This window comes from Narcine bancroftii, chromosome 10 (genome assembly GCF_036971445.1).
Source record: "Narcine bancroftii isolate sNarBan1 chromosome 10, sNarBan1.hap1, whole genome shotgun sequence".
NCBI lineage: Eukaryota > Metazoa > Chordata > Chondrichthyes > Torpediniformes > Narcinidae > Narcine > Narcine bancroftii.
This window is the reverse complement of record NC_091478.1, coordinates 47,283,790-47,308,418: the sequence shown is the minus strand read 5'-3', so window position 1 is coordinate 47,308,418 and position 24,629 is coordinate 47,283,790. Positions and strand designations below refer to the sequence as shown.

Sequence of the window (24,629 nt, the reverse complement as noted above, 5' to 3'; positions counted from 1 at the left end):
GGCCCGCCCCCTGATGACACTCTCACCTGGACTCCTCCCCTGGGATCCAGGCCATAATGGTCAGGCCACCTCTCCCTTCCCTGCACTTCCCTAGCTTGGATCGGGCCAGCTCAAGTCTCCTGTACAATAAAGCCTATCATTCCCCTCAGTCTTTGTCCTTGTGATTATTGGGGCAACTGGTCGTGCCCAACAAGCATTTGATAACTTGCAGAAACTCAAGGTGTCACTCAAAGTGAATGGCACTGAGACAGATCTGCCACTGCTCCAGTAGGAGACTGATACAAGTATTTATCTAAAAGTAAACAGCAATCCCCACTTTGCCTTTGACCATTCTAATTTGACAGGTGTGGCAATACTTTAACTAGAAATAACATTGAGCCAGTGGTCAGACACTAAAGTATTCATTTGTTTGCTTTTTGAGCAAACATGGCTTTTATTGATCAGTACTTCTGATAAAATAAGTTATCAAGTAAAATTGATGATCATAGCATGGGGCAGTCTCTCATGAATTTTCCCATCAAAGCCGTATTATTAAGTCAAAAAGGCAGGGACATTGGATGAAGTCCACCTGGAGCAAAGTGATTTTCAATTCAAATTGTGTTGTATTTTTGAGGCATATGTTTATACAGGCAAAACCACGTCACCAACCATGTCACACCCAGCTCCGATGGCATTTGTTGTAAGTGGCTTTTGCAGCCCCGCATTCTGGTGACAGGTTTAATCAGATCACTTGATGGTCGCTGTGATGAGAGCCGCACCTTTCCCACTGCCGTCTTCGGACAGGATGAAAGTCACATTGCAATTTGGCGCCAAGTCCTTTATTGTCTCCTGCAAGATCGTGGAAAAACTAGAAGAAAAGTGGAATATTGTAAGTGAACACGGCAAACTTTCCCTCAGGCAAGTTTTGACAGGATTAAGAGGTGGAAGGTGTTGAAATCCTCATCCATTTTAATGTAGTCAAGATGAACAACTTTCAAAAAATAGATCATGGATGTTATAACTGAATCTTAAATAGTTTACGTGTTACCACAGACTTTCCCCGCTACGCCTCTCTGGGCTGTACAAAAATGAAAAAAAATTACTCCTCATTCCTAACTCAGCAGAGAACGACCTTATTTAAGACAAACTTGTGCGTGTTTCAATTATTTCAAATTAGTGAATACATTTTCAAACTTTTTAAATTGGTTGTAATATTTTAAATAACATGAAAATGGCTATTATTATTTTATAGAGCCAATTTTCTGAAGGTTGATTCAATAACAAGACAACTCAATAAAAGTCAAAAGAACTGTGATGCTGCAAATTTGAAATAACAAGAGAAACAGCTGGAAATACTCATACAGTCAGTCAGTATCTGTGGAAAGAGAAACTAGACCCTTTCAGGTGGCCTGAACACCCCCTTGTAAAGCCACATAATCTCCCCCCTTGCGGCTAAAGACAAACTCACCTGAATGCAGCAGAAGCGCCTCCGAGGTACCGATGTCAATCTCCTCATGAGGGATGATCGGCGGAGTGCTGGGCTCTGCTGACGCACCTGAATGTGCAGCCGCTGTAAGTGGCTGCCTGGGGGCGGGCTGATGATTCTATCAGCAGGCAATCCAACTCCCCACTGCCTGACAGCTCCCCTCCCTGCTACCTGACAGCCACCCCCGTCCTGCTGCCTGACAGTAACTCCTCATCCCACTCCCTGCCCTCACTGCCTGACAGCTGCCCCCTACCCTGCTGCTTGACATCCGCCCCTGCCCCACTAACTGATAGCCACCCCCCGCCCTGCCTGACAGCTCCCCACCATCCCGCTACCTAACAGACCCCGCCCCACTGGGGAGGGGAAGTCGGCAGGGTCATCGGGGCAGGGGCGGCTGGCGGGAGTTATCACGGGGCGCCTGGTGTGGGCTGCCACAGACCAGCTGGCCACTCCTGCACCAGGGCCGCTCTCTGCGGCTTAAAATGCGGCATAGCAATGGCCGTCTTCCCTACCCATAATCCCGCATGCAGCTTGAACTGTTGTGGGAAACACAGAGTGGTTCCACCTGTGTGGGAGATTATGGGTAGGGAAGACAGCCATTGCTATGCTGCATTTTTATGACAAGTGGCGCTGCGGCAGCAGTCACCCCGCCTCCATCAGATCCGGATGCGCTCCGAGGCGTTTCAGGTGGACCAGGCAACACTGCAATAGCCTTTAGGGCCGCCACCTGAAAGGTGAGTCTGCTGGTTAAGATCTGCACCTGTCGCTGGCCTCAAGGCGTAGGATCCACCCGAAAAGGCCTATTGTTAACATTTCATGCCTGGGATCCTTCATCAGGGGAGGGATGGGGGGGGTGGGGGGGAGAGAGAGAAAGGTTAGTTCAGGGAGGGAGTGATAGGAAGAATGATGTGTAGAACAAAGAGAATTTCTCTGATGCACTGAAATAATGTGACGTTACAATACGTCGAACCCTCTTTGTTTGAATAGTGTGTTGCTAATGTTGTACAGTCTATGTAATGTTGCATATCCTGACTATAACGGCACTGCTGACCCGTGATCAAGTCTAGTGCTGTCTGTGATCCTCATGGGTTTTTTTGGCTGCTCCAGATTCCACCAAGGCTCCAAAACGTAGGTTAATTGGGTGCATTTAGATGGTGCATGTTTCATGGGTCAGAAGGGGCTTCTACTGTCTTGTATCATTAAAAATTAAAAATAATAATAAAATACAGAAAAGAATAAATGGAAACACAAAGACCTGTTCTTTGAGCAAACAGTGAGGGACTGGAATGATTCAGTGGGTCAGGCAACATCTGGGGCTATGAATGGTCGGTAAATGTTATAGATATGTTTTAAAAGGAGATAAATTGTGGCAGGTTTCTTAGTGTGGGTCACATACAAACACTTCAAAACAGATCTCATTTAAAATGCCAGAGCTCTGCTCACGCCAGACAGTCCAGGCTCCGAGTGCCTTTGCAAAAACTTTGAAGAGTGTCTATAAGGACTTCACAAGCAGGTATTAATTGGACATGCTGTGGAGTAATGGATTATTGTTTTGGAAAGCAACAGATGAACCAACTCAGAAGATTAGGTCTGGTGCCACAGTGTGAGAGAGAGAGGGAGAGAGAGAGAGAGAATGCAGTTTTACAGTCAGTAGCAGCAGTTTGGACTGGAACAGGACAGGTTGGCAAGTTTGTGGGAAAAACCCCATTTTGAAGATGGGTTGTGAGTTCTTAGTTCAGCCTGGTCAAAGCCATTGTGGTCCATTCAAGAGGAGATGGCTGGCTGTATGATGTTTCACTTGAGATAAGGAAAACAGAAAAGGAACTCTGCAGAGACCTGAAAGAAAGCGATTATCATCTGGAAAACCCTGAGGGGACAAGTTTCTTTGGCAAGACACTGAATTGGCTGTTCAGAAGGGATCAGTTGTGGGTGTCCAACGAGCAACAAATCTCTCTCTGAAAACCGACAAGAACTTTTCTGAGCGGAAACCATTTACCTTTCAAGCTTTATAAATGTTAAATTCTGTGCACAGTATAAGAATTTGTAATACTGGGGAACGTGGAGGAGTGAGAAGTGAGATTGGATTGCGAATTAAAGAACTTTTCTGAATTTATACACACATTAAATACACGTGCACTTAGAATTAGAAGGGGGTTAATTTAATAGTAATAAGTTAAAGTTTGATCCTATTTTCATGTTTAAAGATAATTAAAAGTAACTTTTGTTTAAGTAACCATTTGTCTTGTTGAATTTCTGTTGTGTTTTGGAGTCCTCTGGGCTCATAACAATAGCTTCAAGCATTCTCCTAACTACAGACATTGCCAATTGCTCTATTGTTACCTGCCTTTTGTCTACTCCCTTTCTTTAACAGCAGAAGCTGCCGAGACTTGCCTTAGAACCAAGAGAAATTTGGTAAATTACCACAAGCGCATCTGCTATAACTTCTACCATTTCTTTCAAAATACTGGGTTGCATTCCATCAGGGTTGGTATCTATCTTGTGGCTCATTCGTTTGTCCAGAACTAACTCTTTAACATCAGCAATTGTATATACCATATATTTTGACATACAAGTCATCCAGCAGATATGTCAACCTGCCTTTTTTTTAAATCCTCATTTTAATGGTGTTTATTCATGTTCTCCAAAGACGTATGGTTGCTGGGTGAACAGCTCACTGTATGTTACTCCTGGTTGGTGGAAGAAGCCAAAGGGGGTTGGGTGGTTAATGGCCATGTGTGAGAAGCAGGTGAAGGGAAAGTAAGTGGGGAACAGATTTGATGGAATTGCTCTGAAAGCTAGGGTTAAATAGCCTTCTATGTCATTGTGCCTGAGGGTCACACCTCATTGATTGGACAGAAAATAGGTTTAAAGTCACTTCCTCTGTGTCCAAGAGTATCGGATCTGCCCACAGTCGAGATCACCTTCCAGTAGGTCATCGTCCTTCCCACCTGAAGTCACGTGACCCCCATGCCTGAGCCGGCTTCTAGCTGTCAGGTGTAGCACCCAAGTGAAAGTCGCTCTTTCTCGAGAATACCCCAGTCCTGCTCCTAATATCCGCAGACAGCATGGGAGAACTAATTGAGGGGTGGGGGATCAGTCAAGGTGAGCACCTGGTTTAGCGTGCATCCATAGGATGGCTGGAGAGATTCTTTAATCTGTGCTTCATGCCTGTATGTCGGGGGAGGGGTACTGTTTGCTTTAATCCTCAGTAGTTGAAGATACCTTCACTACTAACATTGTCACTCCTTGAATTCTTCAATGCTGTTACCTGTACCCTCACCACCACAGGTGCTGTAGGATGGGGAGACGGCTTCAGCGTTACCAATGAAGAAAGAAAGAAACAAACAATGGACTAATCAACAAAATAAGGGACCCAACATTGGCAGTTGGAAATCTTTGCGAAAAAATTATGGTATACTGGGAGAGAGACATGCAGACAGCACAGATTTGTTCAGGGAAGGTTGTATGTCATTGAAAAAGTCGTAGGAGGAGATTCAAGGAGCTTCGATGTTTCTATAATGTTCAGAAAAGTATTTGACAAAGTCTCAGAGTCCAGCATAAGAGATAAACCTTCTAAATTCCTCAATCGGTAGGGGGGGGGGTGGGGGGAGAGGGGGGATGGTCCATCCCATCCCAACTAGGAAAAGAAAAGGAAACACCCTCAGTGCTGGCCACCGTGCTGAGTCAAACCCATAAACCCTAATATATGTTTCACGCCTTTGTTGTGAGTGTCTTCAATCTCGTGGGTAATTGTGGTTAGTTAAGTGTTAAATGTTGAGGGTGTGTGGGGCGGGAGGATAGAAGGACAGAGAGCGAAGAAAGGCAGCTCTCTGATAGAGGGGAAGGGGGTAGGGAGCTGGAGAAGATGGAGGAATAGGGAAAGAGAAAGACCAGTGGGGGGGAGGGGGGGTTAACGGAAATTGGAGAAGTTGATATTGAAGCCCGCTGGTTGGAGACAGCCACAAAGGAATGTACAGTTTTGTTCCTCCAATTTGTGGGTGGCCTCGGCACTGCCTCAAATCTGTGTGGTACAAATGTTAATAGTAACTTATCAGTTTCCCTTCTCCTTCCTCCTACTCTGCCCCTTCCTGATTTCCTGTTGTGTTTAACATGTGGCACTGCTGATGACCAGTTTGCCAGAGGTAGTATTAAAAATGCAGGGTAGATATGCTCACCAAAAGTCTATTTCTGCTGTGCCATTCTCTGAACTATTGTTATGGTGTCCAGAGGACCCCAAAACCCAGCAGCAATAGATATGCACCACGACAAAGGGTTACTTAAACAGAAGTTGCTTTTAATTATCTTTGAACATGAAAACAGAACAAACTTTAACTTATCTCTATCAACTTACTTAACCTACTTAACTCCCCTCTAATTCTAAGTTCACTTGTGTGTCATGTGTATATAAGTGTAGAAAAGTTCTTTGGTTCACAGTCCAATCTCACTAGTTGCAGGCAATTCTTGTGCTGTGCACAGAAGTTAGCATTAATAAAATTCACCAGGCTTTGGTGCTTAACAGGTAAATGGTTACCACTTAGGAGGGTTCTTGTCAGTTTCCAGAGAGAGATCTTTTTTTTCCAAGAAATGTGCACCTGATTCCTTTTTAATCAATCTTGCTGGTGAAACTTGCCCCCTTCAGGGTTCTCCAGATGATCCTCTTTCTTTCAGGTCACCACAGAGTTCCTTTCAGACAGCCAGTCTTCTCCATTGACCAGGCAGTCTTCCAAAGTTTGCCAGCTTGTCCCTCTGGAACCGAAGTTTCTGTCTCTCCTCTCTCTCAGCTCTCTCCTCTCTCTCAGCTCCCTCCCTCTCTGAGAGCAAACCTGTTCTGTTTCTGCCTACAAAGATCACAGCCCTTCCAGACAAGCTGCTGCTGTATGTTGCTACTTTGTTGCCTTTAGCAAAATAGCACTCTGCAAAAGTCCTGCAAAAATTCTGTGTTTTAAAATGTTTGTGTACAACCTGCTCTAACAATCTTTCCAAACCACCTCGAAATACTCTGTCCCACTACCCAATTGACTCAGTGGTTGAAGATTTTTTGAAACTGTATACTCGTAAGTTGGCAGCACAATTAAACATAGTGGTTACTGCTATTACCACACCAGTGACTCTGTTCAATTCTGGCCCTGCCTGTAAGGAGTTTGTATGTTCTCCACCTGCTCCAGTTTCCTCCCACCCGCCAAAACGTACAGCGGTTGTAGATTAATTGGAATATCTGGGAGGCACAGGTTTCAATGGCTAGAATAGGCTTCTACCATGTTGTAAATACATTTTAAATAAGATTTAAATCCTACCGCACACAGTGGCAAAAGATATTCATGTTACGCAGGCATCTATCTACACTGATCTTGGGCAATTCTTGTTTTAAATGGTACTTGAAGAGATCATTTTTTATTTCATTTGCCATTTGAAAAGTGATTTAGGTTTGGAAGATAAAATTAAGATAGTACTGTATGAAGAAGGATTATTCTTTTTTTAAAATGTTTTATTTATGATTTTCCAGACTCACTTATCAACATTATTAGTGCCAATGTTATTAGTGTCAGCATTGATGACAGTCTACAATTTTCAATTCTATACAAAGTTTTCTGTAGAGTTCAAACTCTTTCCGTCCCCCTCCCACCCCCCCCCCCCCCGCCCCACACACCCTCAACATTTAACACTTAACTAACCACAATTACCCACAAGATTGAAGACACTCACAACAAAGGCGTGAAACATATATCAGGGTTTATGGGTTTGACTCAGCACGGTGGCCAGTGCTGAGGCTGTTTCCTTTTCTTTTCCTAGTTGAGATGGGATGGACCATCCCCCCTCTCCCCCTCCCCCCCTACCGATTGAGGAATATAGAAGGGTTATTCTTGAAAGAGCAGATGGCTTTACAGCTTTGGAGTGGAACCATGTCTTGGGTCATTAGTACGAAACTACTTTAAGCTAAGCACTGGTTGCGCAACACCATGATGGTGGGACATTTCTGCGAATCACTGGCAAGCTGCCTGAGTCGCAGTCATAGTCTTTCTTTTGTAAGTTAATTGGACACAAGGGGGTATTTGAGAGGCACAGGCTCATGGGCCAGAAGGGCCTGTTACTGAACTGTATCTCCAAATCAAAAATAAATTCAAATTAAACTACCTCCACTGACAGACATCACTGCCGTTGAAATGATTTCCCAGGCTGGTTAGTTACTAGACTGGTTTCAGATTGCACTGGGCAAAGTTCAGATTTATTGTCAGAGTACATACATGTCATCACATACAACCCTGAGATTCTTTTTCCTGCGGGCACGGCAGAATATTGGTAGTACAAAAAACTGTACTCAAGAAGGTACGTACACATGTAAACACATACAGAAATGTAAACAAACTGACTGCAATACAGAGAGAAAAAAATGTCAATAAGGTGCAAATAAGAATTCTTAAATGAGTCCCTGATTGAGTTTGATGGTGGAGGGGGAGCAGCTGTTCCTGAACCTGGTGGTGAGAGTCTTGTAGCACCGATACCTCTTTCCTGATGGCAGCAACGAGAACAGAGTGTGTGCCGGGTAGCTTAATAATTGCTGTGGTTCTCCGATAGCAACCTTCCCTTTAGATGTGGTTCATGGTTTTGCCTGTGACGTCCTGGGCTGTGTCCACGACCTTTTGGAGGGCTTTACGCTCAGGGGTATTGGTGTCCCCATACCAGACCGTGATGCAGCCGGTCAGTACACATTCTACTACATCTCTGTAGAAATTTGCCAGGGTTTCTGGTGTCATATCAAACCTCCGCAAACTCCTGAGGAAATAGAGGTGATGAAGTGCTTTTTTCACGATGCCGTTAGTGTGTTTGATTCAGGGAAGGTCCTCTGAGATAGTGATTCCCATCTACAAATCTGATCCCCCATTGATCATTGGATTATGCACTTCTAGTTTTCTTTGGTTTTGGTGACATTGAGTGCAAGGTTGTTGTTGGTGCACCATTCAGCTAAGCTTTCAGTCTCCATCCTGTGCACTGACTCATCCCCTTCCTTTCTACAACCCACTACCATGGGATCATCAGGAAATTTGTAAATGGTGTTGCTGTCGTACAGAGCCACAGTCATAGGTGTAAAGTGAGTAGAGCTTTACAGGGGCTAAGAACACAGGCCTGTGGTGCTCTGGTACTGATGGAGATTGTGGTGGAGATGTTCCTACCAATCCTCACTGATTGTGGTCTGTTGGTAAGAAAATCCAGGATCCAATTACACAGTGGATAGGCAGAGGTTGAGCAGGCTAGGGCTTCATTTCTTGGAGCACAGGAGAATGAGGGAGATCTCATAGAGATGTACAAAATCATGAGAGGAACAGGTCTGGTGAATGCAGAGCATCTTTACCAGAGTAAGGGAATGGAGAACCAGAGGACATGGGCTTAAGTCACGGGGTGGCCAAACTTGCTTAACATTAGAGTGACATCCAATAAACTTCAGACGTTTGAGAGCCGCAAGACTTGAAAAATATTACATACACGTTCTTACTCTCTCATGTACATTTTGTTACAAAAAGTTTAAATATTAAGAAGTACAAATACATGTGCTAATATTTACTCCTGTATGTAGTTTATAAACTGCTAATTTGTATTAGTTTTAAAAGTCAAAAAGTACACGTACCATATATATGTATATGTTCAGAATAAGTCGAATCTTGTGGACCAATTTTTAGGATAAAATTTAAGGGTCGACTATTACACACATTAGTGTAAGTGCAGTAAGTACCTGCATCGATCGAGGCATCAGGAGCTCAGATGGGCAGGTGGGCGGCTGGAATCAGGTGATAAGTCTGTGGTTAGGTCATCAGGAGCTTGGATGGCTGGTCGGGTGGCCGGGATGGGGTGGTAAGTCCATGGTTGGGGTGCCGGACGGCATGGACTGGGTGGTAAGTCCATGGCTGGGGCATCAGGAGCTCGGATGGCTGCGGGGCTGGCCGGGATGGGGTGGTAAGTCCATGGTTGGGGCGCCGGACAGCCTGGACAAGGTGGTAAGTCCGTGGCCTGGGTGACAGGAGCTCGGATGGGCGGGCGAGTGACCAGAATGGGGTGGTAAATCTGTGGTTCGAGTGTTGGGTGGCCTGGAGTGGGTGGTAAGTCTGCAGTTGGGGCATCAGGAGCTCATATGGGCAGGTGGGCGGCTGGGATGGGATGGTAAGTCCGAGTTTGGTGCTTTGGGAGTTCGGATGGGTGGCCAGGTGGCCGAAATCTAGGCAAGAGTCTGTGGTTGGGTTGTTAAGAGCTCGGATTGAACGGCGGTTGAGGCTCATATGGGCGGGCTGCCGGGACCTAGACAAAAATTCTCCATTTGGACCTTTGGGGATCTGGTGGGCAGGCAGCCTGGGCCTAGGCGAGAGGCCTCAATCGGGGCATTGGGAGCTCAAATTGTCAGGAGCCAGGGCCTAAGTGGGAGATGGTGGTCTGGGTATTGGGAGCTCCGGTGGGCAGGCAGCTGGGGCTAGGAGAGAGTCCACAGTCAGGGAGCTGTGTTGGGCAGGTGTGTGGGGCTTAGTCGAGAATCTGTGGTCGAGGCATTGGGACTGTAATTGGGAAAGGCTTTGAGAACTTTTCTATGGGGAATGGAGGTGTATAATAGGGATTGGACATCTAGAGTGAAAATGAGGCTGTCAAGCCCAGGGAACTGGAATTTGTTGAAGTGATGGAGGGCACATGGCGTATGGTGAAGGTCTGTTGGAATGCTGTGAATGCGTTTTCTTCATGTTACCTGATCTGGCATTGTACCATTGTGCCAATGGAACTGGCCAAGGCACTTACTGTGGGTGCAGCTTGTAGAGAGTTCCATCAACCCCGACGGTGATCTCCAGGTGGTCCAAACCTCGGTTCTCTCTGATCTTGTCAACAATGGCAGCCATCCCTGCCCCGCAGAGCTGGGCGGCTCTCTTGGACACGCTGCCGCACACCTCCTTAACAATGATACTGTCATCACAAGTGCTGTCCAGGCCCAGATTCTGCAGGATGGCACGGACCTGCAGCAAGGCCAGGCGGTCACTGTGTTCAAAATAAGTTATTAAACGAGTTAAACAAGAAAGTCTGCAGATGCTTGGGTATACATAAATGTGCTGGAGAAACTCAAAAGGTCACACACCATCCATTGCAAGTAAAGGGTCCTCCCCCACTATCACTTTTTACTCTCTACCCTCCAGCCTACAACCTCTTTCCAGTTAGCCTGTGTTCCTCTCCCTCCACTTTCTTCTTCTTCTCCCCCTCCTTCCCCCTCCCCCCACCTTTTTGTATAGGTGTCTGCCTGCTCTTGTGAAGGGCTCAGGTCCGAAATGCTGGTTAACCTTAATTTCCAATGGATGCTGCGTGACCTGCTGAGTTTCTCCAGCACATCTGTACATACCCATTAAATGAATGGTTTGGAGGTTTTAAACACATGTAGTATCTGGAGATTATTGGCGTGTGTGCTGAGTTTGAGTGAAACACTTCGATTCATTTTGCGTATCCCTGGTGTGATCTTGGTTTTTAAAAATTCACAGACATGTGCACAGTAAAAACAAAATGACAAGATTAACCACGACCATTGTCAAAATGATCAAATTCACAATTGAACGTAGTGGGTAAATTGGATCCATTCCTAGCGGCTTTCTGTCGTTCCAAGACTACCCGGGCGAGAATCGGGCACAGTTGTAGTTCAGGCAAGAACAGACTCCGTAGCCATGGTAACCATCCTGGATCTCCTGTGCTTTCCCTGGCCATAGCAGCCTCCACTGCCTGATCCATTCCTTTCCTTCTCCCAATAATCACTGCCTCTCCTGCAGTTGCCACAATCACCTTATTTTTGTATACCTTCTTGAATATAAACTATTTAAGCATGCAGTAAAATCATCCAAGAGCGAGTTAAGGTTGCGTACCTTTCTATCTGCGAAATATACTTGGTTTCAAAAATGCCCACAGTCTTTAAAACATGGGAGATGAGGCCTCTGAATAGAAGTCCATGCTTGGTGAAGTTAATCAATATGTTGCGCACAATTTCACCCAAATACATTCCACTGATCATTTTTTCATATCTGGTGAAAGAGAGGGAGGTTAATGCTGGACCTTTTTTGTTACAACCAAGCATTGGTCTGCTGAGACCAGTGTTGGGACCCACACCAGGAAGGATGCCACAGGCTGTATTAGTGAGAGGAAGGAGTTGATCAGTGTTGAGGACAGACAAGTGAGACCAAGCAGAGAATTAAACCACGATATAGACATCGAAACATAGATGGAAAGATACTCTTTGGACCAACTTGCCCTTGCTGACCAAGGTCAAAGTTCAAATTTATTGCCGGGATACATAGATGACATCACAGTTGTTCCCATTTGCCTGCGTTTGGTCCTTATCCCTCAAACCCTTTTTTTTCTATTATGACTCCATACTCTGTCTTGCTGCTCTGGCCGTTACTTTACCAGTAAAGGTGCTCAGTGACTCTGGGGAGGGGACTCTCTTTTATTTCTCTTTCTCTGACTGTAAGGGGCGCTGGGGAATGCTAATGTCTTATGGCAGACTAAAGACAATTTGCATAATATTACATTTCTATTTTAGTATTTAACAATAAATTGTATCTATATCTGAATACAGCTGTCTGCATGATAGAGTTGACTGGTTAACGGAAGAACCCTTCTCACTGTACCAGGTATAAGACGACAAATAAACTTAAACTGTCCTCAGGTCCCTTTTAAATCTTCCTCCTCTCATCTTAAATCTAAACCCTGTAGTTTTAGAATCTTCTACCCAAGAGAAAAAGACCACATCCCTCATGATTTTATATACCTCTATAAGGTCACTCCTCAGCCTCCTATGCTCCTGATAGAAACATTGCAGCTTATCCAGCCTCTCCTTGTAACTCAAGCGCCCCCTCCCCACCAAGTCCCAGTAACATTCTTGTGAATCCAGCCTAATCATCTCCTTCCTATAGCTTTGTGACCTATGCGCTGTACAAACCTGTACAGTTGTAAATGACATACCCACTAATGTACATGATGGGTTGATTGACGAAGGCAAGTATGCCAAATGCCATTCTCATACCTTTCAAGGAACTATGTACTTATCCTTCTAGGTCTCTGTTCTACAACACACTCTATCATTTACAGGGAAAAACTGTTTTCAATAACAAGTCAGTAGGAGAGCTTTATGGTAATTGCATCAAGTTAAGAAAACATGTAGCAATGTTGTAAACATTATAAAGCTGTTGAGGCAACATGAAATGGGTTGTTTCAGTACAGAAAAGGATGATAGCACTGGAGAGGGCACACTGGAGACTCACCAGGTCGTTGGCTGGGATGCAGTGCCTCAGTGTTAAGGAACGATTGGTTGAGCTGAGAATGCTGGGTCTGGTTTTTCTTGGCTCATGGGCCCATGGCCTCATGTACAGTCATACCAAGACTACCCATAAATTGGAGGAACAACACTTAATTTTCCGTCTGGCACTCTCCAACTTCTCTAGTTTCTGCTAACCCACTCCTTTGCTATCTCTTCCTTCCCATTCCTTCTTTCCTCCAGCTCTCCATCTCCCCCCCCCCTTCATTCACAGGGCAATCCCCCTCCCCATTTTCTGGTGTGCTCTCTCTCACTTGTCCATCTATTACCCTCTGCCCATGGGCCTGTGCTCCTTCCCCTGCACCTCCCCCCACCATTTTGCTTGGGTACCTGCCTACATATTGCTCATACCTTAATAAGGGCTCAAGCCCGAAAAGTTGGTTCTGCAGCTTTATTCTTGCTACATAAAGTTCACTGATTGACCTGCTGAGTTTCTCCAGCTTTGTGTTTTCACTTCATGCTGTCACCGTCTGCCAATTCCTGATGTCCATGGTCTGTGAAGAGCACCAAGGCAAGGTGCATCTTGGGTAGATTCTGTTAACTAAGCTGTTTGCTTAGTTAATAAATCTAGTTGTTTAAAAAGAACCCATTTCTTTATTGTAATAAAAGAGACATCACATAGTACCAGGAGTGGAAGAAACAGCCAGGAATGGAAGAAACACTAGGAGTGAAAGAAATACCACAGTGTGCATAGTGAGTAACAGTCGATATCAAGAGGACCAAGGCAAGGTAGCCAAGTGGATACAGTTCAGTTTGATTGTAGGGTCAGAGGGTAGTAATGGAGGGTTGTTGCTCAGATTGGAGGCCTGCAACCAATGGTGTACCACAGAAATCACGCTGGATGTCAGTGTAGATGGCATGGTTAGCAAGTTGACACCAAAATTGGTGGTATATTGGACAGGGAAGAAGATTATTTGAAAGGACCTGGATGAATTCAAGGAAGAGGAGATGGACAAGTTCAAGGTGCTGCACTTTAGTAGAACTAGCCCAGAGAATAGTAGGGTCATGGAGAGTGTTCCAGAACAAAGAGCCTTGGGGGTACAGGGGCATCGATCCCTGAAAATGGTGCCGCAGGTAGACAGGTAATGAAGGTGACCATACAACTCTGTGACTGAGCTCCATGTGCATTCACACACTGTAAAATATCATGACAGCACATTCTCCACCTGTGAAGAAAGCCTTTGAGAGAGGAAAGCAGAAAACAGGAAAGACAATGACACCTCGTCAACAGGAAATTTACAAGTGAACATACTGCATATTATAATGCCCAAAAGTTTACAAAATGTGCTTTTTCGCCCTTTAAATGTTAACGTACTTCTGCTTTCCAGGATTTATTGAATTGATATCCACCAGTTTGTCAAAGGTTGTCCGGATATCTTCCAGGCACCCATCGTCACCAAATGCTCCCCACTCAGTGTTGATGCACATCCTGCCGCCATCTCCTTCCACTATTTCTATGTTTCTCATTTCTTCCATGTAGCAGGCATTGGAGCCTGTCCCTGTTGTACAGGAAGGAATCAGAAGTAGGTAAAAACACAGATTGATATGTTCATTTGCCCTGACTACATCATATCTCCATCCTCGTTTCTCTTCAGGACCTGTGCCGGTAATATAAAGGCAGGAGCCCCGAACATTGGTACTATGCATCAACAAACCATCATCTTTGCGACTGTGCATCATCAGAAGGGAGTCTAGCATCCAGAAACAAAACCCCTGTAGTGATAGAGTGCTACCATCAGGAGGAGTCGGAGTCAGAGTGTGTAGCATCTGAGGAATGTTGCATCTTGGGAATATTGTTGCATCTTGGGTAGATTCTGTTAACTAAGCTGTTTGCTTAGTTAATAAATCTAGTTGTTTAAAAAGAACCAGTTTCTTTATTGTAATAAAAGAGACATCACATAGTACCAGGAGTGGAAGAAACAGCCAGGAATGGAAGAAACACTAGGAGTGAAAGAAATACCACAGTGTGCATAGTGAGTAACAGTTGATATCAAGAGAGAATATATGGAGAGTTTAAAAACTCCTGACGCTGTAAAATGACCTGGAAATGTCAACCACAAGTGGAGGCTGCTTAAACAATCATTTATGCTGTACCCACAAGCCATTGGAATTGATAGAGAGCCGAATACATGGAAGATTGTGATGCTATTTACTGTGGTGGGACCTAAGGCTCTTGAGGTTTTCTTTCTTTTTCAATCTTTTTTATTTGTTTTTATAATAAATATAGTACAATGAAGAAAAGGGAATGAAACTGAAAATACCATATCACATATGTGTATATATATTAAAATAAAACTTCAAACAGTATAAACTCAGTCCCCTCTCCACTGCACTGGATGAAGTCAGAAAAGACATCAAAAATATTATATGTATGGATAAACCTCTCCTAACCTACTCTATTAAAAAGAGAAAGCTAACGAAAAAAATCTGAGTAGCTTATCTGGAGGGTTACTACATTTTGTAGCTTTTATCGTGAATCAAAAAACAAAGGTAAGACTCTACCTCATTTGGAAGAGTGAATATATCTAATCACATTAAAAACATTTACATTAAATGTAAATAAGACAGAAAAGGTCACCATGTATCTTCAAATTTAACCAATGAATCAAATGCATAACATCTATTTGTTTCTAAACTTAAACAGGACATAATATGAGAGAACCATTGGAACACCGTTGGAGGGCTAGAGTCTTTTCATTTGACTGACTCTTCTGGCCAACAATGTAGAGAAGGCCACAACCGATTGTGCAGGGACAGAAAAGCTCCCTACATCTGATTCAATAACCCCACAGAGAGGAGTTATTGGATTGGGTCGAAGCTCCACCTGAAATACAGTTGAAAAGATATTAAACATTTCTTTCCAACAGATTTCTAAAAATGGACAAGACCAACATTTATGTGTCAATGTAGCAATCTGTCATAAGTTGGGTTAATATTAGAAAAGAGATAAGGCAGCGTATCTTTGGACATGTGAACACAATGCACCACTTCTTATCATGAAATACTGGAAATAATTTTAATCATCTATCATATATAATTCCAATTAATCCTTTCTGAGAAGGATTCAATTGAAAAATATTATCAACCAGATCTGGTGGAGAAACAAATGGAAAGTCCTGTAAGATGGAATTTAAGAAATTTCTAATCTGTAAATATCTAAAAAAAAGAATATTGATACAAAATGACGGCAATAGAGGCATAGCAAGGTTGGAGAGCTCTCTGTGGAAAGATTTTAAAAAGAGGTTAAATGTCAGAAATTCCCTGTCGGAACCCACAAAAGAAAGGATGTATATAGAATTGTAGAAAATGGGGAAAAAAAGCAAAGATAGCAAGAGGAGAAGGTGACAAAAGCTTACCTCGTGGCAGAGAGAGTAAAGCTGAAGAGAGGCCTACTTAGAGGCTGACAATGGCGACAGACGCAATGCTAGAACCTGAACAGGGATCTCATTGGGAGGAGAGCATACAGGAGGAGGTGAGAGAGGGCAGCCTGCAGAAGGCTAACCCAAGAAGGTGCTTGGGGAGGATGTCGGCTGTGGAGTCGGGAGCGCTGTGCGGCACAGGATGGTTGGCAGCGCAAGAAGGAGGAGGATTGAGAGGCAGCAGTGGTGACGGTGAGGACTGGGAAGTCGGAAGCTTGAGGTTGAGAGGGAGAGGGAGGAGCTGAGGACGCCAGTGGTGGCAAGAGATGTGGAGGTGTGAGGGCGGAGGAACCAAGCCGAGGTCTGGATGACAGCAACAATGGGAAACTAGGAGGCACGGGACCTAGCGACTCAGATGTCAGCAGCAGCAGAGAAAAGGAGTCCACGGGCTGGGAAGAGAGGAGCCAGGGAAAGTGACCCTTTACCTGGAAAGACCACGCCAACCGGCAGTTGAGAGGAGGTCAGGTCTGGGGCATTGGAGGGCGCCCGAGGTGTCGGGCCTGATAGACTCCAAGGGAAACATGGCCAGAGGGAGAGTGGCGGGAAAGACACATGTCGAAGTGGCCTACAGTTGGAGGGTGAGCTGGAAGGAAGATAAGGAAGAAAAAGAACAAAAGGATGAAAGAAAGACCATGCAGGGTGATGGAAGACTGATAAAAGAGATAGGGGGTTTGATTTCCTTAGCTAAGAAGATATTAAAGGCCATTTGGGAAATTAAGAAGACTTTGAAGACATTGGTGGCAGGGCAAGGGGAAATTAAGAAAAGGACAGTCTAATGGAAACAGGAAAGAATTGAAAGGGTAGAGGAAAGGTTAGATAGAGGGGAGAATTAAATGCTCCCATGGGAATGGTATAGAGCAGTGGTTCTCAACCTTTTTCTTTCCACTCACATACCATTTTAAGAATTCCCTATGCCATAGCTGCTCTATGATTAGTAAGGGATTGCTTAAGATGGGATGTGGGTGGAAAGAAAAAGTTTGAAAACCATCATTTTAATCATACCTCATTGACTCATTATGTGCACGGTTTCATAACTCCAAAGAAAATGGGCCAATGACAATTTTTCTCAAGCAAAATATTTCAGTAACAATTGGATCTAGAGCAGTGATTCTCAACCTTCCCTTCCCACTCACATACTACCTTAAGCAATCCCTTACTAATCACAGAGCACTGATAGCATAGGGATTACTTAGTGGGAGAGAATAGATATGTTAGAGAATATTAATAGGAAGACTACAGTTAAGGTTGTGGGGGTGAAGGAGGGTAAGGAGGGGAGAGATGTGGTGGAGTTCCTACAAAAATGGATCCTGGAGATACTGGGGAGGGATAAAGTAGGAAATGATGTGGAGATAGAGTGGGCCCAACAGTCCCTCGCCCCATACCCGGGGCAGCACCAATGGCCACGCTCTGTCCTGGTGAGATTCCTGCACTCTCAGGAGAGAGGATTTTGAGGGCAGCGGCAGTGGGGGCAAAGGAAAAGGGGAGGTCTAGTGGAATATGGTGGAGGGGGGGAAAGAGAAGGTCCTATTCTATCTGGAAATAAGTGGAGCATTGCTGAAGCGCAGGAAGGTGTTTGATTTGGTAAAAAAAATAATTGAATTTACCCTCTTTCACCTGGCAATGTTGAAGATAATAAGGGTGAGACGGGAAAAAAGTTTTTTAAGGACCCAAAAGAAGCAATGGATTTTGTAAAACCCCTGCTACCGCTACGAGACTGAAGATAAATGTAAATAAAGGGGAAAGAGAGATCCGGGGGAAGAATAGATTGTAAATATTGAAAGTGTGGGGACTACAGAAGGGCTATGTTTCTTGATACAGTGTTGATATTTGAAGGGGATTATATATGTTAAATAAAGAAGAGATACGGAAGCTCAGAGAATGGGGGGGGGGGGAAATGTAAGTGGAAGATGGGAGTGTTGGGCACTCTTCAAAATAGGGGAAGATTGGTGCTAATAGTTTGGTTGTTGGTGCCGATTGGGGGAGGAGAAAGAAGGTTGTTTCCAGGGAGTTGTGTTTGGTTTTGGAATATGGCTTTTAGTTCTGTTAATGTAGCTTTTTGTTTGGAGCATGATCGCTTGTGCCAAAGATTTAGGGAAGAAATCAGGACCGAGGTCAAGTACCAGGAGACAAGAAGGAGGGGGGATGGATATAATGGAGTGGTGGTCTGAGCATAATGGACAAGTCAATTAAATTCATCAGTTTTATTGTAAATGGGATAAATGGAACGATTAAGAGAAAGACAGTCTTGGCTCACCTAAAAAAGATGCAGATGGATATAAGACCAACCTTACAGAACAAGAGCATTTAAAATTAAAGAGGGGGTGATTCAATCAGGTGGTGATGTTCTCCTTCAATTTCAGGGCCAGGGGAGTAGCCATTTTGAGAAGGAAGAATGTTCCAGTGGTGGTCAAGGATATGGTCGTAGGCTTGGCAGGGAGATTTATAATGATACATTGCCAAATATACTCAGAATCTTGGACACTTATGAATATATATATGCCCCGAGTTTCAATGACAAAAAATTCATATGAGATATATTCTTGAAAGTAACTGAAGGGTGTGAGAATGTCTTGATTGGGGGGGATTTAATTTTTTGTCTGGATCCAGTCATGGACAAGTCAGCAAAGAAAGTGACAAAGGCCAGGATGGCTAAGTGTACCCTGGCCTTTATGGAAGAATTGAATCTCATGGATGTCTAGAGAGGACTGAACCCGAGAGAAAGGGATTACTCCTTTTACTCGACACAACACGTCCTACATGAGAATTGGTTTATTTTTGGCATCAGCCCAGTTGGAGGTGGAAACTGAGTATACGGCACAACTTCTGTCTGACCACTCTCCCTTGACTTTATTCATTACAGATAAACAGGCCTTGATGTCTGAACACACTGCTGTTGGGAAAACCGGAATTTTGTTTCTTTGTCAGGGCCCAGGTAGAATTGTTCTGTGAAACGAATTGCCCCTCTACTGAGTATAATTTTCTAATATGGGACACATTAAAGGCTTATTTAAGGGCCCAGATAACTGGATAGATCTAAGGCATTATAAAGGATCTCATTAAGGATGTTAATACCATAGAAGAGGAGATAGCTCAATTGGAAAAGGATCACCAAAGAGCAGGCACAGAAGAAAAATACAAACATTTGGTGAACAAAAAACTCAAATACAATACATTACAAGCATATAAAACAGAAAAGTTGATTTTAAAATCTAGACTATAGTATTAATAGTTGGAGGAGAGGGCCTACAAAGTCTTGTCCTGGCAGATGAGAGTGGAAGAGGCCTTGAGAACAATTAATGTGAATCAAATAAAAATAAATAAATGATACATTTGGAAGGTTTTACAAGGAATTGTATAAATCAGAATCAAGGGGCGATCCCAACAAAGTAAATGATTTCTTGCTTCCATTGGACCTACCAAATTTGGATCAGGAAAAGCAAGAGGGGCTGAATGCCCCTTTCTCTAAATAGGAAGTTGCAAAGACCCTGAGCTCCTTACATGGTGGCAAATCACCAGGTGAGGATGGTTTCCCCACTGAGTTTTATAAAACGTTTAAATATATGCTAATGCCCCTTTTAATGAAGGTGGTGGATCAGGCGCCAGAGACGCGTACCCTCCCAGAGTCTTTCTCAACAGCAGTCATGGTGATTTCAAAAAAAGGCAGGGACTCATTGAACTCTGCCTCGTATAGACCCATCTCGTTATTACAAATTATAAAAATCTTTGCAAAAGTATTGGCCAACAGTTTGGGAAAATATCTGCTGAAATGAGCAAATCCAGATCAAGTTGGATTTGTAGAAAGGAGGCAGTCAGCAAATAATATAGCTAGACTGCATAATATAGTACGTCTGGCACAATCGGGGTGGATCCAGGAGAGCATGTATCTCTGGATGCAGAGAAGGCCTTCGACAGACCGGAGTGGGACTTTTTGTTCAAAGTACTAGAGAAATTTGGATTGGGTTAAGCATTTGTTAATTGGGTGAAGACACTTTACTATAAACCCCAAGCAAAAATGATCTCCATGTTTCCATTGAGTAGGTCAGTAGGCAGCGCTGTTCATACTGGAAATTGAACCACTGGTGGAAGCCATTCAGCAGGATCCACACTTAAAGAGGTTCAGAGTGGGCCAGGTGGAACACAAAATCAACCTTTTTGCTCATGATGTGTTAGTGTACTTGACAAACCCTGGAATGGGGGGGGGGGGGGGGAGGTCGTTGGCTGAAGATCATGCTGGAAGATTATGGGAAGGTCTTGGAGAATAAGGTAAATCTAGATAAAAGTGAAATTATCCCTTTGACAAATGGAGATTATAGTCAATATCAACAGGGGGTCAATTCAAATGGTCACAGGAAGGCATCAAGTATTTGGGGGAAAAAATAGATAAAAATTTACATAACATACAAATTTACATTGCTCCAGAAGATGGAGCAGAACCGTTCAAGATGGAGAACTCTGCCATTACACTGGTGGCCAGAGTTAACTGTGTCAGAATGAAGGTGATGCCAAGACTCTAGAATCTTTTTCAGTCATTACCCATTTCATTGCCATGGGGTTTGTTTAAGATGTCTGGCAAATATGTCAGAAGGTTCCCGTGAAATTGCAAGGTGGCTAGAATCTCCATGGAAAAGTTGACGTGGGATCACAATTTAGGGGGGGGGGGGTTAAAATTACCAGATATAAAAAATATTATTGATCAAACCAGGCAAGGTTTATTGGCTCACTCTTTGAGGAGGGGGGGGTTGGGGGGGCTCCCCCCTCTAGGCACAACTTAGACTAGATGCAGGAGGTGGAAAAATAGCAGGAGAATTTATATGCAAATGGGACACTAAATTAATTTCAAAGAAAACAGATGACCCCCCACTAAAGAATATTCTTCAGATACTGCAAAAAAATAGATTGATGTATTGGATGGAAGGTTGGGATATCTCATAAAACACCTTTGACCTAAAAAAAGTTGATGCCCTTGACTCTGGGTAATAAGATCCTGGACACCTGGTGTAGAAGGGGATCAGGTGTATCGAGGACTGTTACCAACAAAGGCAGCTTATGTCATTCGAGCAGTTGAGAAACAAATAGGGTCTGTTTAATAGAACAATCTTCTGCTATTTACAAATAAGATCTTTTATAAGGGAAAAGTTAGGGCCATCTATGACCCTGCCTAGGTCTAGTAATGTGGAGATTCTAATTCAACAGGAGAATGTGTGTAAATTTATTTCTCACATGTATTACAAAGTGAGGGCCTAAAGTCAGGCTTACACAGGTTGAGGGGAAGATGAGAGTCGGACTTGGGCACAACAGTTAATGAAGAGTGGTGGCAAGATCTGTGTCAGGACAGTGTGACCGGGATCATTAACACCAGATACAGGTTGGCGCAATATAACTTCTTACACCAGCTGTACCTCACACCACAAAAATTACACAAATCAAAGCAGGAAATGGGCTTCAGGTGTGGAGATTGGAACCTTTGTCCATTCCACCTGGCTATGTACAAAGGTGAGACCCTTCTGGGAGGACCTGGGAAACATTTTGAAATAAATTACAACAATAGATTTTCCACAGCATCCATAGTTGTAACTTCGGGGAGATATTGGAAACATGAGTTTTAACTGTCCAAGTACCAAATTCAGTTCGTGAAGGCCGTCTTGGCGGTAGCCAGGAAGTGTATAATGGTTACATGGAAGTCCGACTCCCAATTAAATGCCACATGATGGAGTATGGAAATAAAAAATTGCATTCCCCTGGAGAAAATCACTTATAATCCAAGGGGGAAACAAGACGCATTCGTTAAAGTGTGGCAGCCACATCTGAAATACATGGGCATGTAGATTGACTCACTCCCCCTCCCCATGAAATAGGGAAAGGATTGGGGTTAAGGAAATGGAACAGACACAGGGGATGTGTGTGTTTTCTTATTAGCCCTTTTTTTTAGTTTGTTTTATCTTAATTTAGTTTTTCTTTTAGTTCTTTTTCTTACTTGGGTTATTTAGTTAACTACATTGTTCCTTTTTTCTAGGTCTTTGGTGGGGGCTCTGAACCCCAGTTGTATTTGTGTAACTTATAATCGGTCTGGCTATGTGTTTGGGGGCAAGAGGAGGGGGAGGGAAGAGGTCTATGTTGAAAAATCCTAACCCTAACCCTAACCCAAAATATTCTATTGATTGTTGGAATTACTTTATGAGTCTGTTAAAATCAAAATAAAATATAAAAAAAGAATATTTGGTAAGTCACATTTACTTGCCATCTGTTCAAAAGACATTAAATAGCCTTCCTTAAGTAAATTTGCAAAAGAAATAATACCTTTGCTTTTCCTTATAGATGGTTGAAAAAAATGAGAGATAGCACTAGATAAGACAACATTTTTTTAAATTAAAATATGTCCTAAATTGGAATCAGATTTGCAATGTATGTTTGAGTAGTGGATTAGATATATCGTTGTTGATCTTGGAAAAACTAAATGGAAGAGAAGCTCCCAATAAAGAGGCCACTGAACACTGAATACTACTGTATAGATCTCAATTCTAAATCTGTCCATAATGGGTGATCTAATTTGTCAGATAAAAATCCGAAAAGTTAAATAACAAATATTAACAGCTCAGTAATAAAATCTAGAATTAGGTAAGGTCATCCCTCCATCTTTTAAAAAAATTTTGTAAATGAAATTTACTAAGTCTGAGTTTTTGTTCTTCCAAATAAACAAAGAAACGTTTGAGTCAATATTATATAAAAAAAAGACTTTGGGATGAAAACTGGAATTGCTTGAAATAGATATAAAACATTAAGTCATATTATAATTTTAACTGCATTAATACAACCTATTAAAGATAATGATAAAGGAGACCATCTGGAAAAAGACTCAAAAAGAGGAGAAAAATTGAGTTTATATAAATCTTTAAATTGTTTTGTAATTTTAACCCCTAAATATGTGAAATTATCTCTGAGAATCTTTAACGGAACTTGAGTGTAGATAGGGACCTGCATATTAATTAGAAAAAGTTCACTTTTAAGAAGGTTATATCCAGAGAAAGAGCTGAATTGGAAAAATACAGATAACATAACTGGGATAAAAATTTCAGGATCTGAAACATAAATTAATAAGTCATTTGCAAACAAAGAAACCTCATGAGTTACTCCATTTCTGACAATCCCTTGACGAGTGTCTCTCAAGGCTATTGCCAGAGGTTCTAAAACTAGGTCAAATAGCAAAGGGCTAAGAGGACATCCCTGTCTAGTTCCCCTAAACAGCCTAAATAAGGAGGATTTGTTATTATTAATAACCACCATAACTAAGGGGGTACTATAAATCAATTTAATCCATGATATAAAGCCCAAACCAAAATTAAATCTCCTTAATGTTTCAAATAAATAGTTCCACTCTACTCTGTCAAAAGCCTTTTCAACATCTAGAGAAACTACACATTCTGGAATTATATCCAAAGGGGAATAAATAATATTCAATAATCTACAGATGTTAAAATGTGAATAATGACCTTTAATAAATCCAATCTGTTCTTTATATATTACAGAGGAAAGGATATTTTTCAACCTACCAGCCAAAATCTTAAAAAGAACCTTTAAATCTACATTCAGCAAAGAAATTGGCCTTCAGGAAGTACATTCAGTCAGATCTTTATCTTTTTTTAGGAATCAATGAAATTAACACTTCATAAATAGTTGCTGGTAAGGTCTCAGAGAAAACAGAATTTTCAAATACTTTACATATTTGAAGGGCAAGTAAATGATTTTAAAAATTCCACCATAAAGTCATCCAGACCTGGGAATTTGCCAGATTGAAGAGAAAAAAATAACTTGGGAAACTTCCAACTCTGAAATTGGATTTTCCAAAAGTTTTGATCTTTTGGTGACATTTTAGAAATATTCAATCATTGCAAGAATCTATCCATTGAAATAGAATTATAAGGAAATTCCGATTTGTATAGATCTGAATAGAATTCCTGAAACACAATTAATTTCAGCATGATCAAAAATAACATTTTCATCCTTCTTTTAGATGCCACTTCCTTCAGTTGACTTACAAACAGGTTACCTGATATCTCTCCATGTACATAAAATTGAGATTTAAGTTAAAGTAGTTGATTCTCAATAGGTTAAGTTATTAATAAATGATGCTGAGTTTGAAGTTCACTCTAGAGGATTTCAACACATTTATTTTTGACGAGACAGAAGACCTGAGCAAATTCGACAAGGTTTATCAAGATGTTTTTTTTTTTGTTTTTTTTTTTAAATTTTTATTTTTCACACCATAAATCACATTAGCCATGATATACACTTTTTCTTTTTTACACATATACAGTGACTTTTTCTCCCCCCCTCCCTCCTCCCAAGCCACCCCCCACCCCTCCCTCATCCATTTTAGGTATACAATCTAGGTTGCATTAAACCCGTCAGACAATGTTGTCATTCAACA

The 24,629-nt window shown here is 42.6% G+C and overlaps 1 protein-coding gene across 6 annotated transcripts in view; it reads right to left on the bottom strand.

Annotated features, from left to right (window-relative positions):
- Positions 1-400: 400 nt before the first annotated feature.
- Positions 401-24,629, bottom strand: part of LOC138744533 (hexokinase-1-like) — a 154,777-nt gene continuing 130,548 nt past the window's right edge. For all 6 annotated transcript variants that reach the window (XM_069900860.1, XM_069900859.1, XM_069900863.1 and 3 more), the window contains 4 exons: positions 14,101-14,284; positions 11,338-11,493; positions 10,238-10,471; positions 401-847 (listed from right to left, as the gene is read on the bottom strand). In XM_069900860.1, the coding sequence (XP_069756961.1) occupies positions 727-847; positions 10,238-10,471; positions 11,338-11,493; positions 14,101-14,284 (695 nt within the window). In that variant the 3' untranslated portion in view covers positions 401-726. The remainder of the gene's footprint in view (positions 848-10,237; positions 10,472-11,337; positions 11,494-14,100; positions 14,285-24,629) is intronic.